General features: G+C 41.9%; 1 protein-coding gene across 2 annotated transcripts in view; it reads right to left on the bottom strand.

Annotated features, from left to right (window-relative positions):
• Positions 1 to 694: 694 nt before the first annotated feature.
• The window catches only part of EP300 (E1A binding protein p300), a 65,133-nt gene continuing 49,423 nt past the window's right edge, over positions 695 to 16,404 (bottom strand). For both annotated transcript variants that reach the window (XM_062013011.1, XM_062013018.1), the window contains exons 22-31: positions 14,986 to 15,063; positions 13,824 to 13,891; positions 12,240 to 12,390; positions 11,751 to 11,897; positions 11,211 to 11,324; positions 9,369 to 9,534; positions 8,545 to 8,709; positions 6,296 to 6,457; positions 5,573 to 5,854; positions 695 to 4,285 (exon numbers count right to left, since the gene is read on the bottom strand). In XM_062013011.1, the coding sequence (XP_061868995.1) occupies positions 2,042 to 4,285; positions 5,573 to 5,854; positions 6,296 to 6,457; positions 8,545 to 8,709; positions 9,369 to 9,534; positions 11,211 to 11,324; positions 11,751 to 11,897; positions 12,240 to 12,390; positions 13,824 to 13,891; positions 14,986 to 15,063 (3,577 nt within the window). In that variant the 3' untranslated portion in view covers positions 695 to 2,041. The remainder of the gene's footprint in view (positions 4,286 to 5,572; positions 5,855 to 6,295; positions 6,458 to 8,544; positions 8,710 to 9,368; positions 9,535 to 11,210; positions 11,325 to 11,750; positions 11,898 to 12,239; positions 12,391 to 13,823; positions 13,892 to 14,985; positions 15,064 to 16,404) is intronic.

Raw genomic sequence — 16,404 nt, 5'->3', positions numbered from 1 at the left:
ACCCCGTGCTCTGCCACCACGTTCTTACACGACAGGATTAACACCACATGCACACAGCCCGAGGCAGCACATAACTGTGTTTACTACAGCCACACTCCACAGCACTTCTGTTCTGCAATCCCCCAACTACGTATAGCACATGTTGACTGAGCCCACACGCTCTACCTCTCACAGCTCACCAGATTCAAAGAGAGGTGATGGGGCACCCAGGTGCCGTGGCTGTGGGGCTTCTGCCCAAGCTCACCCTTCAGTGCCAAATGGTGTACAATATACTCCAAGTGAAAGAGGCTCTTTTAATACCACGTATCCAGAAAAGAAGTTCTCATTTCAAAATGCAAAACAGGTCCTTTGAAGATCAGCTGCTCTCAGGCTGTGTGAGCAGGGTTGGGGGAGGTGTGGGGAGGATACAGTTGATTGGCACAAGCCGGGAGGTCAGACCTCGATTCTTTGGTAAGACACATGATGGGGACAAGCGCGACTGCAGAACTGTACCAAAAGCATCCATTTAGAAGACTACTCATTGTTATTATTCCACATCCCTTATTAAAGATTTGCATTTTAAAACAGTCATGTACATGAAACAGCTCTCGGACATCTAAGCAGCGAACACTGGAAGCAGCACATCCTCCGCTGCCCTCACCGGCTGAGTGACGAGCCAGAGGTGGGAGAGAAGGGAAACATTAAAAACAGGCCATCTGTCTCACACAGTTTATTTAACAATAGGTAATAAGAAATCAATTTTTAACAGTCTATACAGTGATCGAAAGTTCATATTTATAAGTAATCAACTTTAATTGCATGATTTACAACATTTGAGGGTTTGTTTTTTTTGCTTTCTATTTTCAAGTTTTACAGAAAGTGGAAGAGGGTGGGGGGAGAGGGGACGGGGAAGAGAGAAAGCAAGCATAAAGAAGAAACCCCAGGGACTTTTTTTTTTCTTCTTCTCTCAGGTTAAAATCATCCCTTTGGAATTGTTTCTTACCCTCTTTATTTTTTTTTTTCTTTCCTTTGTTAGATGTAAAAATAACGAAAAAAATTCTTTCAAGAAAACAGAAACCACAATATATATACTACATCCATTTGGCAGCTGCCCCTGTGTATTTGCAAAAACAAAAAAAAAGGTTTGTCTTCTCTCTCTACATGTACAAATTATTTTAATACTTGGAAGTTTATTATTTTTTTTAAGCTCAGGCTCTTCGTATAGAAAATTCTCGGGAGGACAAAAGTAGACCTCAGGTGGGGGACTGAGTTATTTAATACTTTTTTTTTTTACATGGTTTTTTTTCCCAAAGAATTGACATATTTCCAACCGAAGAGGAAAAAAAAAAAGATTGGTATTTATTTTTTTATATATATATATTTATATATGTAAGGTATTCTTAAAGCAACATTAACCCCTTTTGTCCTCCGGTTTTAGGAAAAGCTTCTCCCGTGGGTTGGTTTTTGTTTTGTTGGTTTTTTTTGTTGTGTCCAGTTGTTTCATTTGGTTGTCGGTTTGTTTTTTTTTGCAGTGACATGAGAAAAAAAAAAACAGAATAGGGAAAATGGTTGCCATCTGCCTCAGTAAATAATAACTATCAATATTACATATTTTCATTAATTTAAAAAGAAAAAAAAATAAAACCTATTGGAGGCACGAGGAGGGCATCCTTTGGTGAACAGCCAAGAGACCACCCTCTTTCCCTCCCACCTCCCCAATGCACACAAGGGAAAAAAATAAAACCCCCAAAACAACAACAACAAAAAAAAAACAACCAAGAAAAAGGACTGGTTATTATTCCAGCCATAACAAAAATATATTCTTTGTACTCTACTGTCCCTCAGGTTCGCCGTCGGTTTGTTTTTAAAACCACAAACTACCGCTGCAGAGTTCAGATGTGTTCCAGGGAAAAATGTTGTTTTAGCTAAGAAAGATTCAAAAAAATTTGTCTTCAGTACAAAAAGTCTTGAGAAAATAAGTTTTTTTTCTTTTCTTTTATTTTTTTTTTAAACTTTTTTTTGTTTTGTTTTGTTTTTTTGCTCCCAAAATGCTACAATGTGTCTAGTGTATGTCTAGTGTACTCTGTGAAAGGTTTGAATTCAAGTCCGAGTTCTCGGAGCTGAGCCCCAGTTCCGTGGCGCTTGTACCATGGAGGCCTGCCATGCCAGGATTGCTAGCGAGCTGGGAAAGCATTGCACTCTGGTCCGGGCTGGCAAAGTGCCCCTGATCCATGGGGTTAGCCTGGGCGGCCACCAGTCCTGGATGCGGGGAGCTGGTCTGCGGGGACACGTGGTGTGGAGAAGGCTGCGGTTGCATCCGAGGGGATGGGCTGGAATGGGGAGGCTGGGACTGGGGCCGCGGCGAGGGGACGGGCTGCGGAGAACGCACCTGGTTGGTGAGCGATGAAGGGAGCTGCTGGCCCTGGAGGTGCGGGGACTGGGCCTGGTTGGGGAGCATGTGCTGTTGGGGGCTCATAGGGTTGGGCTGAGCCGGGGACCCCATCTGCTGCTGAAGTAGCCTCTGCTGGAAGGCCTGCTGCAAACTGGCTCCCGTCTCCGCGCTCATCGCCTGCGGAAGCTGGCTTATCTGTCCCATGTTTCCTTGCTGCATCTGCTGCATGTGATGCTGCATTCGCTGCTGCTGCTGTTGCTGCTGCTGCTGTTGGGGATACCCGACGCCCTGGGGCTGCTGAAACTGGGTGTGGTTGGCCATCCCCGGCCCCAGCGCTGGCCCTGCTCCCTGCTGCTGCTGTTGCTGCTGGTGGCGTTGCTGCTCCATCATCTGGTGCCGTCTCATCAGGAGGTCTCGGAACTGGGGAGTCATCCCCGAGTGATTCATATTCATCTGCTGCGCCTGAGGATTCATCCCAGCCATGGCCTGCTGCGGCTGTTGCTGCGGCTGCTGCTGTGGCATGCTGGGCCTCTGCACTCCCGCTTGCATGGGGTTCATGTTCTGCATGGCTGGGTTGGGGTGCACCCCTCCTTGCTGCCCTTGCATGGCCTGCTGTGCCTGGAGCCCTGGCTGGCCCTGGGGGAGGCCGGGCTGACCCGCCATCCCCTGTGGGTTCTGGGACCCTGCGTACTTGGCAGCCCGCTGCTTGATGAAAGCGGCCAGCAGCTGGGGATTGGAGTGGAGGATGTTAAGCACCTGCTGCTGCTGCATGGGTGAGCTGGGAGACCTGAGAGTCCGCAGGAGGTTTTGTAAGGCCGCCTGGGGAGGAGCTGGCTGTTTGGGCTGAGCAGCGCCAGGTACCTGACCCATCCCTGGCTGAGGTGCCATATTCATTGGCTGACCCGGCTGGGCTACAGACATCATAGATGGCCTCTGCATTCCTGGCTGCAGCTGAGCTTGAGGCAAGCCCCCCTGCACCCATGGTGGCTGCTGCTGGATTCCCGCCGGTCCCATTCCTTGATCTATGTGACCACCGGGACCTCTGCCTAACTGCGGAGGGTTCATTCCCATAGGTGGCATCTGGGGCATCGGGTGCTGAATGGGCCTTTGGAAGATCTGAACCTGTGCCATTTGACGCTGTGTCTCTGCTGCCCGCTGGATCTGCATGGCCATTTCCACCGCTGCCGGAGGAGGCCCCTGCACCGGCGGCTGAGGCGGCTGGGGTGGAGTGGGAGGCGTCACCTGGCCACCCGCCTTGCCCTGGGACACGGCGCCGGGGGGCTGAGTTCGTGGCATGGTGTAGGGCGGCATACTGTTGGGAGGTGCAGGCTGGGGCTGCGTGGCAGGCTGGGGTGGAGGCTGGGGCTGCGGGGTTTGTGGCGTTGGGGGCTGCTGACCCGTTGGAGTCGTCGGGGTGGCCGGCGTGGGCGAGGGCAACCCCTGCTGCTGGCCTACCACCCCTGTCCGCTGCATACTCGCCATCCTCCTTCGGAGCATCTGCGCCTGTTGCAGGCGGTGCTGTAGCTGCTGTTGACGCAGCTTGTGTTTAATGTTGAGGCAGAAGGGCACGGGGCATTTGTTCTCCTGGCAGTGCTTGGCGTGGTAGCAGCAGAGAGCGATGAGTTGTTTGCAGATGGGGCACCCTCCGTTGGTTTTGCGTTTGCAGCCTTTGGTGTGTTGGACAACCCGTTTCATCTTCTGGCAGGACGGCAGCGAGCAGTTGGCGTTCCGGCACTGGCAGGCGTGGACCAGGGACTGGATGCAGCGCTGGATGCTCAGGCGGCGGGAGTCACCGGGGCTCTGGGTCGTTGCTGTCTGCTGGTTGTTGCTCTCGTCATCCAGACCGAGGCCTAATTTTTCCATCTTGTGGTCATGGTTTTTAGTGTTATAGCAGGTGATGCACAGGTCATAATCCTGGAAAGAGAAGGAAGGGGAAGTTATCACTGCTCCTGAAACTCCACACAATATATAAACGATGTCATGCCACCTCAACAAATTACTGCCCGGTCTGCTCCAAGTAAATTCTTGCTCTAAGGAAAAATTCAATCTTTCAGGCCATGTTGAGGTACTAGAGAAGGAATAAATCCAGATCATAGCCAGGGAAAACATGTGGGTGTAAGAGTGTCTGAAATCTACACAAATGTCTATAGCTTGAAAAACGAGTTTGCCCTGAGCTAATAAGCCACAATTTATACAGCTGGGCCAGAAAAAAAATCCATGATAGGAAAAGAGAAGAAAAAGGTGAAGAACAAGCAGCTGCCCATCTGCTGTTGTTTCAAAAGAAAAGGGTGAGACTGGCAGGAGAGGTACTAATTTTCAAAGAAGAGAGGAGAACGAAAGCTGCATTTTCTGTTTTCAGGTGAGTTAAACAGCAGAGCATGCCGACAGAAGAATAGAACAGCTTTCACACCCCAGGAAAGCACAGAAGTTTGGGTTCAATAACTGGTCTTTTAAGAAAAAGATTCAAGTACTCAGGATTTGTTAATCCATAACAAATGTAGAATTTATCTTCTGGTATATACAAGGAAATGGGAGCAACAAATTTTAATCAGAGCTTTTCAGAACTGAAACTGAGAGTGTCATTTACTTCCAGCAGGATAAAGAATTAAGTTACAAGCCAGAACTCAAGGTTAGTCCACCTTCTGGAGGGCACAGCATTGATGCAGACCACCAGACTTAATCTTCAAACACACTGGTATTGCAAATGCTGCTGAGCACAGAAAAACGCTGTTTGCGGCATTCTAGGAGAGACACAATGGGGTCACCCAAGTATAGGCATCTCACTGTTAGCATAGCAAAACCTCTATGCCAGTAAACCAATGGAGAGCTCCATTTACAGAAATCCCACAGCACCCCTCTTCTGCCTCTGGAAGAAGAAAGGATGCATTACTCTTCAGAAAAATCAGCTGATCCCGCCATTACAGCTCAAGCAATTGCTGCAGTACCCAATTGCTTAAGCAGCAGCACCTTAAATGAACTACAGGAAGTAAAAATTCTCCACAGCTTGAAAGTGGAACACCAAGGAGCGGATTAGTAGAACTGCTTGCTACAGAAAACATTTCCTCTCCTTTCTTGCGGAACTGCCAGAGGATGAGCTGTACAGATCTGCATCAGTTAATAGTGAAAAACTAGTTTGGGTAAAAGAGCACTCTGGGCACAAAGATACGGAGATACAAGTAGGGAAAACTTCCCCAAGCATACCTCACAAACAGTGCAGTGCCATCTGGTCTCCACGTGATGCTTGCACTCGTTGCAGGTGTAAACAAAGCGGTCTTGGCTTTGGGTATGCAGTTCCACCAGCATGCACATGGTTGACCACTGAGCCCTTCGTAGTGATGAGAATTCCAGGTGCTTGTCTCTAGCAAGCGTTAGGAAAGCATCACGCCCATCCATCAGGTCACAGGGGATAAGTGGGTCAGGCTCAACGATGGGGGGCAGGGAATTGGCTGCAGGGCCAGCAATGAGACGGATGACAAAGAAGACCTGAAAAGTAAAGAGACTCAATATGTTCAAGATGTTTTGGTTGTCAAACTTCATTACACAGACGGTACCAGTCTGGGACCAACCAACACTTGAATGATGTGCTGCCAAAGGTGGTGTGCTTGTAAGGATTGTGAAACTTCCGATTTCTGGGTGCCCTGCAGGTTCACCTTCTTTAGAATCATAACATAAGGAGCATCAGACCAAACAGTAACAGCAGAAACTGCTGTGACAATCTAGACTGTTACAAAGTCATATACGAGCAGGCTTGCATTCATCCCCACTGCCCGCACAGCAAAGCGTGCCCAGACTTCCTGGTACTCGTCTGGTGTGCCCCTTGGTTGTCCAGTCAAACCTGTATAATTTACAGTGCCCAACTGAAGAGTCAAAGCTTTGAACACCTCTCTAAGTAAAACACATATTTCTCATTTCATCAACTCTTACCTCCTTGTGCTTCTCCATAGTGGCATACAGCTTTTGGGAGAGGTCGTTGGACACATTGGGCATACCAGGCTTTTTCTTATTGCCACGACTCAAGCTGCTCTTGTTCTTACTTGTCTTCTTATTGTTCTTCTTTTTGGCATTTTTGCTGTCTCCCTTGCTCACCTATTAATTTGAAAAGCATTTTACGTCAAGTATTCAAGCCACACCACATCAGCATCTTACTAATTTCAATTTCACATGTTCTGTAACTGCAAGACAAAACACACTTCACAACAGCTTACTCCAAAGAACACTTACCATGGTCCCCTGAAACCTTAAATTAGTTCTATTAGAATCACTCCAGAAAATATCAAGATCAGCAAGACATAGTTCTAAAAATATTAAAAGCAAAAACGCTCAGGAGGTGCAAGGGAAACATTATTTACTTAAACCTATTTGTCTGCTGTAGTGGAACACTGAAGGATCTCTTGGATAATCACAAAGGGGTTCAGCAGCTGGCTTCTCGATGCAATTCAAAACCAAAAATAACTGGAAAAGTATAGCTGATACTGCACCAACCAGAGGTAAGAAAGACTTAATCCACCCAGATTAAAGGTTGTTACAGCTCTCTCATAGATATCTATTTTTAATAGGCTGCATTAAACTAATTCTGATACAAAGCTGCTGTTCTGAGTTCAAAAGACATTAGTAGTGCAGTTTCTAGTATGCACCTGCCTTCTGTCATACCCTGCAACAGTTGAACAAAATGGGTCAGTCAGCTTGGTTTCAATTAGCAATGAATAGTTTATTCTTTCCTGTGCTTCTCCAAGGACCCCTCAAAACACAACAGCATATGACCACCAAGAATCAAAGCAATAACCTAAAAAGGTATTTTTCCTAAGCCTACAATAACTTTGTCACAATGGAAATTTCCTGTGAACATGAATGACCATCACTTCATTTGAGAGTACAGTTTATTACTGACTGATTTTCATGAAGGGAAACATAGTTTTAACTCTTTATTGACACAATTTTTAATAACAACAGTTAACTGCTATAAGAAGTTATATATGCTGCAAGTTTCCCCTGCTGCAGGATTTTGGGGTCAAACTGCTGTGAAGGATCAATTAAGTGTTGGCCAACCTCACACAGAGGTAGGTAATTCCTCACAACTGGTTTCTGGTATATTAGAGAGAGAGGGAACTTGAAGGTATGCCAAGTGGAAAACAAACCTTTAAACAATATCTTAAGATGTTAGTTAATGACAATTGATATCAAGGTGCCCAGTTCCCAGGTTACTCTTGTACTTGGTTTATTCCTAGTCATTGAAAGGGGGTATTGCAAAGAGCAGCACAGGAAACTCACTTATTCTAGCTGTAATGTTAAACCTAACTTTTTTGATCCAAAGGTCTTCTAGGGAAAAGATAAATTCTAAATCCAGAAAGAAAAAAATTAACATCTAATAAGGTGAAGCAGCAGTGTTTAAACAGAGTTAACTAACAAGTACTGCTGCGTGAGAAAAACTACTAACCTTATCCTAGATTCACCACCTCTTCCTTGAAAGCTCAGATGATGTAAGGATGGGCAGATGCATAAATTGTGCATCTGTTCATTTTCAAATTTACTGTTAAGAAGCATACCTCTTTTTACTCTTTGTGGAACATCAATGCACAGCTGTTGCATGTTCTAAAAAAACACTTGCACAAGATACCAGCAAGAAATTTCTCTAGTTTAAGTAGCCCAACAACATTCTGGCAATAATTTGTGTTTCAGATCCTCTGTGCCTTAAAGCTTTCTACTAAAACCAACCTATACAAAATAACCTACTAAATCACAGCGCTCTGTTACTCTCTCAGAACATTCTGCTAAGATTGGTATTATAACATATAAGTCAGGAAGAAAAGAGTTAGCCTCTGTTCAAAAGCTGAAGCTTAAGGAAAAAGCTTCCAAGTGGCTGAAGGTGCAGCATGAATGTCGATAACTATTTCAGCAGTGAAATGGTCAAATATTGGCTGTGTCAATCAAACTGACTTTGGTTATTAGCTACGTTTGTAGCCATATGAACACCCACTGCTCATATGAATGTAGCTCAGTGGTATTTTAACAGCTGTAATTTCTAAAATGTAAAGTTGAAATTCACATTACAGTGAAGTTAGAAAAGTGAAAAAGCCAGTTGACCAAAGTGGCTAGCCCAACCCCCATTGTTTTTAATTAGCCATATGTAATCACAACTTCTACATTAGATCATGAAACAGTAGGGGTATTCTTACATCAGTGCTTTCATTACTAGTGTTTTCTTCTCTCTTCCGTTCTTCTTCCTCTTGCTCTAGTTCCTTAATGCTCTCCTCTAGAACATTAGGCCAGAAATCCCCTTCAAAGTAAGGGAGCTCTTTTGCACTTGTTAGACGATCTTCTGTTGCCTGCTTAAATATATCCTGAAAAAGAGCAAAACACTTGTTTACCACTACTGCAAGTCACATAAGGCAAGGCAAGCTTTTTGCCCAAGTGATAAAAAAGGCACCGGCAGATCAAGCAAAGGAGATCTTAATATTTCAATTCATTTTGACAGCACATTCTACATGTAGATTTAACATTGTATCACTTACAGACAATTCAAATACACTTCAAATATTCTCACTCTAACAAAATAATTCCTAACCATGTACTAGACCCCAACTTGCATATGTACTAAATTGGATAATATGTTGACTGCATTGTCAACACCAGCTGAAGTGCTGGTAATTCCAAACATCGTACATACTTGTAACTGTGTCAGCAGCCTAACCCTGCAATTTTATTAACACAGGAAGATTAAAGATTCCATGTATTTTCATTGTATTAATGAAATAAGATTTGCTCTCTTTTACAGAGAAATTAGTTTGTTCTAAAGAATAATTTCAAATATTGTCTAGAACAATTTCAGAAGCTACCTGCTTTGAAGAGGATTATTTTAAATCTAAACTTCTAGTGCTCAAGTAATTTAAAACTGATACAATATAAAGTCCATGGAAGGCATGATGCATGGGCAAGGAAGAAACCAAGACAACTCTGATCAAAGCCCCTCCTCCTCTAGTACAAACATAAGTTAACAAACCTTGTAGTCATGGACAATGCGCTCTGATACAGATTTGTCCAGCATCTTTTTGTACCACTCTTGCAGTCGTTTGGGTTTGGGTATCTTTTGGTCAGGTGGATGGCAATGGAAGATGTAGTCATCTCCTTCACTAGGTGGGCATGCCCAGATATGTCCAGTAGTATACCTAACATCATTGGGGAAAAAAACCCAAAAACAAGACATGTAGGCTCTGATGATTAACACTAGAGTTTGCTCTCCTCTCTGCCACGAGATGGAGCAGCTACAAAGTCAGCTGGTGTTACCAAATGGATAATAATTACAGGTCTCCAAGACTTTAATTCTAGTGTTCACTCCAACTTCATTCAGGCAATAGCATCACCATCTTTTCCCTAATTTTTAAAAATTCAGTACCAGATGTGGAGTAGTTTATATGAAATGTGCATGTTTTCCAGTCTAGATAAAAATTAAAGCCCGATATAGACCTACAACTCCCAATTAACTAGGTGTCTCTCAATTAACTAGAAAGAGAAAGACAGAGACTATGTATTTCATCAGTAAAAGCCAGAATTCTTCTTCAAAACACAATTCACTTTATTTCAAGTCCTCTAGTTTTTAACTTCGAGGACTAGTTTTAAATGGTTTCACAATCATACCCGGGAATAAACAGTCACTGTCATTGGGTGTACAATCTAAGTACTATGAAGACAGAGGACATCCAAAGAGTAGCAGCTGCAGAGAACATAATACCACAAAAAAATCACTCTTCATCCTCAGTTTTTTCTCTAAGTTTTTTAATAAAAAACTCCAGTAGGAGGAATAATCAGATCTCAAGTTTTAAAAAAAAAAACAATCATCCTTGCTGTGTTGAGAAACAGCTCTGCAGAACCCTGCCTAAACCCTGGGAACTGCAGCCAGTTATCATTCCTTCTGCCTGAGAAGGGAGAGATGATACTGCATGACCAATGTTGTTCTCCTAAAATGAGAACCTGATGCTACCCATTAAGCCCAGGAAACAGCACTAAGTAAAACTGAGGTCTGAGCTCTAGGCAGCAATTTTACGGACTTACGGGTTAGAAAATACACAATAGAAAAAGGAGAAAGTAGTCTAACATACGCCTTTTAAGTACTAAGGAATGCATCATCGCACTGAGGTACTGAACACAGTACCACCCACCTCCATTCTGACTCCCCTAATTTTTCTCATGCAACTAATTTGAACAATTTATTCATGAATAACTCTCTCACAAGCTACAGAAGATATCTTTGACAAAAGATTGATATTCTCTGCCTTTTCAGCTTCAGTAATTGTGGTCATTTAGTTTCCACTTTTCTCATTTCTTCAGTTGTTCTGCGTTCTTTTTTATGCTGTCCCAACTATACTCTCCTCTTCCCACTTTCCAGTTTTTCACAATTTCAGTTACTCATTCTGTAACAGATTTCTTAGCTGTCTTACACAGCTGTTAATCAGAACATTATTACCTTTCTCCTCATCAACATGGGTAAGAATTTACTTGCCAGCCCAAGGGAACCACCTTATTAAAGCAGTGGGCATTACACAAGGAATGCACTATCAACAGGACCAGCAAAATTTTATGTTCCAGGTAAAAAGGCTCACTTTTTCTATTTCAGATTCAAGGTTAAGTTTGGAAACCCTAAAAATATCTAAAACATAAGCTTCTCTTGAAAAATCTGCAAATCCCTTTTTGTCTTTTCAACTACACCCAGTTGTTGCCAAGTTATTCTGTCATTGGCTGATCTTTAAGCACCGTACTGTGTTCAAGAGGATGTAGCTATTTCCTTTGCAGTTAAGAACTACCAAGGACAAATGCTGCAGAGAAAAAAACGTTAAAAAAGACTTACCCTAGTTTCTTGACATATTCTAGATATCCAATCAGTATTTCATGATAGACAGCAGTCCTCAAGCATTTTGGGCGGAAGAAATGAACACTGTCAAGGTAAGATATATACACTCGCCTAGAGGAAGAAAGAAAACACCCAAAAGGCATGATGAGAAGCAGAGATTTCAAAGTAGGTCTACAAGTTTATTCATGTTATTTTACACATTTGAATCACACAACACAACAGCAACTTTCCAAACCTCTCATCCTAATTCACCTCTAAAAACACAGTTTTCTTTTTGATATCCTAGCCTCAACTCTCTCAAACTATCCAGCCCCTTCCTTGAGGACATTGACAACTGACCCTTAAGGCTGCCAGCTAGCATACCCAGTAAGAAGCTTCTCTAGCTGACATGCTTTCTACAGAAGCTACTTTGTTTCTAGAAGCTAACAGCACAAAGACTCTTTACATAGGCAACATCGAAGCTCTATACAGAACTTCAGGGTGTTCACCCAACTGAGACAGTATCAAATTAAAGTTAAGCTTCATGTAGCTCCTCACCTTTGATTGGGTGGAGGACAGTCTGAGCCATACTCCTGTACATGCATCCCAAAGAAGCACAAATCTACACCATCTATCTCCTCAAAGGCAAAAAGTGCTTTTGTTCGATAAGGGAAAGACTCTGCCATCTCCCCACTGTCGACAAACCTGTAGATTACAGAAGATAAAGAAAAGGATAAATATGAATACATTTGTATGTCAAAGAATATACGTCACAAAGTAAAGGCAACAACCGTGAGGGCTACTGCAAGCGTCATTTTAGTGCAATTTTAAAGCTAAATACTTAGAGATTTACTCAATATAAGGCAGTTACTTTTTACCATGAAAAAGATGACACTCATTGGAATCAATTAATATGCTGCTGTAACATCTGTTTGTCAAGAACAACAGTGAGGTTTTAAACAATTTCGAAATCATAACACGCAAGTAAATTCAAATAGCTTACATCTGCCTCACAAGAAAGCAAGATTAGAAATGGAAAGAACATACCTTGCTTTCATTCCTGGTTTTACTTCAACAGTTTTGTCAGATGCATGTACCACCCTAACCGTAACCTCTCCTGCCTCAGGGTGATTCTGTCGTCTTAAGAAATCGTTGACTCTGTTCTCCAAGAAGGTACCAAGTCTTGTAGCTGGTAACCCTGCAGGAGAAAGATACAGCTCTAAATAGGTACAAAACTGGCCTGTTCACATAGGATCTCTCTAGTCAGATGTCAAATGAAAAGTACCTCTTTATGGTAACACCCTGCATGAATTAAAAATGTATCTTCAAACACTAATGCATCTAAGATGGGGTGAGCTGCTTTTCACCTGGAGGCATGTTTATGGTTTATACATTCTTTAAAGGAAGAAAGAAATCTGTAATTCAATTGAATTTCTACCTGCCTTAAAAGTCAGTCACAGTTAGGGCTCCTCCTGAATACAACCTAATCGTTTCTCAAAATGGGTTACAAAACACTCCTGTCAGATATATCTTCAAGAGCAGAAGTTGTATTTGGAAGTATATTCTGTCTACAAAGCCACATTAGGCAAGTTACCCTCTCTGCTTACCAAAAGAATATAACCTAAAAATAAGAACAACTAAATACAACTGTACCTGCAAGTAACAAAGTTAGTTTACAAGTTTCTCATTTTTAAACAATGTCCATATAGAAGCAGTACAAACATAACATCAGCTGATAAAAACCTAAAGCTCAAAGTGACTTGAAGAGTTCTGGTGTAACACGGCCTCATGGCTGTCCTTCCTGCTGGTAGAGTTACATTTCTGCCAGTTACCTTTTAATTTTTCCTGTCTGGCACCCTTCAGTAAAGCATCACTTTACTACATTAAGTATGCAACAGACACTGGTTGCTAGAAACAAAAACTCACAAAGATTGTAAAAGAACCCTTGTATCCTTCCTGTGTTCTCGGTGAATCTAGGGAGTTTTGATTTTGGAAAAAGACTTGGATGTTTAAACTACTTACTGGATCATTTGCTGAATCTTGGTGCTATTGCTTGGTCAGGGATCATTTTGTCTTTAATAACAGAAGTGTAAATTCTCACTATTTCTAAGAAGTACACAAACCTAAGAAACTTCTGAAGGACTTATTTTGCCTATAGAACAGATGGGCAATGACTGCACAAATTTCTTCCTATGCTGCCTTCAAGTCAGGTGCCTTGACACAGAGGAAGTGTCTATGGAGATTCTGTGCCCAGGTGAGGCAACCTTTATCTCCATCAAAGCTTTTATGAGAAGCAGTAGTCACGGTGACTTGAACATGTTATCATAAATTTAAGTTAGACTGTAGTCACACAGCGACTATTGCCCAATGCTATTAATACTGCAATTGAGATAAAAACATGTGTGCATTAGCAGTGTTCTAAACCAGTATGTTAACCTTCTACAACAGACCTTTAGCTAACAACACCTGTGAACACAAAACATTCTGAATATCCCAGAATTCGTAGTTGGAACCATAAACATCCTCCTTTAACCCAAACAAACAAATAAATGCAAAACAAGGATAAAAGTCACTTCATTCTCATTCTTAAACAAATAATTTATGATTTGTTGGCACGTGTCAGAATCTTACTTTTAGCAGAGAATTTGTTCTCTTTTCTGGTTCGTCCCGTTTTCTTTAGGCAGCCATCACAGACAAAGCTGAAGCAAAAAGTAGGAGAAAGTGAAAAATCACCCCAAGTCAGACTGCAAAGTCCCCTAGCATCTTACTAGTGGAAGTAAAACCCTTCATCAGATCTTATCTGGTCTGAAAAATACCTTAACTGAAACTTGAAATAAAAGACAGATCAAATAACAATGTCAGCAGAAACAGCCACCCAACTGTTTCAGAGTTGCGGAAGAGAATCTAAGCTCCATCTCCCGTCAGTCACCAATGTCACCATCTGTAAGCTCAAGGAAACAGTGTTTCCACCAGCAGATCTAACAATAGTGGCTTAAAGTATTCTTGGAACAAATAGTCTCAAACTGCTGTCTCTGATGATGATGAGATATCACAATGCATAAAGCAAAATGCTGGGGTTTTTTGCCTAAATGCCCATGTACACTGTAGCATGAAATGACTGGCAGATTCTCAGTTACAGGATGTCTACCCTCTTCTGCAGCAATGTGGATGGGACAACAGAACCATCAGAGTAGTATTTTTCTTGTCAAGAAAGGGAACATTTCAGCTCTTAAACAGCTTTATCAGCTTTTTAAAAATGCTCTTAAAATCATCAAGAGAAATTACTATGTAGACCAAGAACTATGGAGGATCTAAGGACTAGATTTTTTCAGATTTAACCTGATCATCAAGGTACAGAAAAGTGAATTCACCTGTGAAGATTCTTTAATTGTTAGGATTTTTTTTAAGATGACAAAGCAGGATAATTAGTACAGAATAAACGTACAGGATAAATGTACAGAAAATAGATCAGTATGAAACTGTTACCAGAACTAAAAGCATTTTTTTTCATAAAAAACTAGTGTATTTAAACATAAAGGACTGAAACACAAGGCTGAAAGGCCCTTTTCCACACAGAAGTATATTAGAAACACTTAAGATGACAAACAGCACACAGCACCATAAGATATAGTGTCTACATCTCATGTTACCCTATAGATTCTGCAAAATTTTCAGGTGGGAACGCAATTTCTTCCATTAGATACTCTTAAATATAACCAACATAAGGAAGTTTATGCACTAACTCCAGTAAATCTATCATATAGTCTCTATTGAAGAAGGAAAAATTCCTCACCCAGAAGGCCAGATTATCTCATTATGAAGAACACAGATCTGGTGCATTTTTCTTCCACACTCTATACATTCAACAAATCTGTTAAGGAAAAAAAAAAATAAGGGGAATGAAAGCAAGGTTAGTGGTGTCATTACTTGCTCATATATTTTGTGATGTTTTATTAGTGAAATTCTGGCATTTAGGCTCTCAGGCTTATTTAACATAGAGGGCACAGTTATGCTGAGAACAGCCTCCAGAATGAAGCAAGAATTCATCAGCTCAAATCAGGTAGACTACGTAGGGACACATTATTACCACCATTCACTTCACTCATTTTTTAAAATGAAGCCCTTCTAAGGATAAAATCTGCAAACTACTCATTGCAATAATGGAGAAAGGAAAATGGATGCACAGGTGTCAAAGCAAAGAACCAGGAGAAATATCTGGCTCTTAGTTGCCCTGCTATGCTTGAAACTTGGAGTACATTACAAATATACTGCAGAAAGGTGGGAAGGAAGAGAAGTAATGTCAAAGTCACTTTCAGAAGACTAGCAGAGATTTAAGGTCAGCTAAGGTAAGTGATATGGTCCGCTTCACATATGTTGGTCAACATAATTCCCCAAAACACCTAAGAGGTTGCGTCATGTATCAGGACAATCTGACTCCTTTTGTACACGTCTAGTTATAAGAGTCTGAAACTTCGAATGAATATCAGTTGTTTATGTAGAGCATATGGTACCATACTATAAGTTAGGCTTGTATTCTAGTGTTAGGTTGTATATCTTCACTATAACAAAGGGAAAGAAAAGCTCTGAATCAGGTTACTATTCTCTCTTTCCCACAGTGCTTGTAGACTAGAACAACTGGCTGATACTTAAGTCCTTAGAAGGATGGCATGGGAAGAATACACATCCTTTTTGCTCCTTAGTTTGAGAATGAAGATAATATTTGTGGAGTAGCAGCATAGGTGTGTGACACAGGACCACGTAAAGTAGCTTCAAAAAACCCCCTCAGGAATATAAAGAAAAGCAGATGAGTCATTACCATCTTAACTTCACTGAGTATCTACAGTTCTGCTTCCAGAGCAGTGTGGAACCCCTGGCTTATTCAAATTTAACTTTTCCTTCTACTACAGTTGTCTGTAAAATACGACAACTACAAAAACCAACAGCACCAAAAGAACTAATGCCAAATGACTCAAATCAGTTGAGACTCGAACATTGCCACAACAAGGTTTCGAAGCAGAGTTACCTGCATTCGTCCTTCTGTTGAATTTACATTCCAGACAACGAAATGCAATAACACAGAGCTACATATTTCTCCAGCACAGCTGTAGTGGTTTGGGTTCCCAGCACAGAATGCTGGATATGCTGTTTACTGAACAGCCCCTGTCAGTTAACACTGCTAAATGAAATTTGGAAAATACTGAAATATGAAGCT

This window comes from Colius striatus, chromosome 1 (assembly GCF_028858725.1).
Source record: "Colius striatus isolate bColStr4 chromosome 1, bColStr4.1.hap1, whole genome shotgun sequence".
NCBI classification, from domain to species: domain Eukaryota; kingdom Metazoa; phylum Chordata; class Aves; order Coliiformes; family Coliidae; genus Colius; species Colius striatus.
Note: the sequence above shows the minus strand (reverse complement) of the source record. Positions and strands in the feature narration are given on the sequence as shown.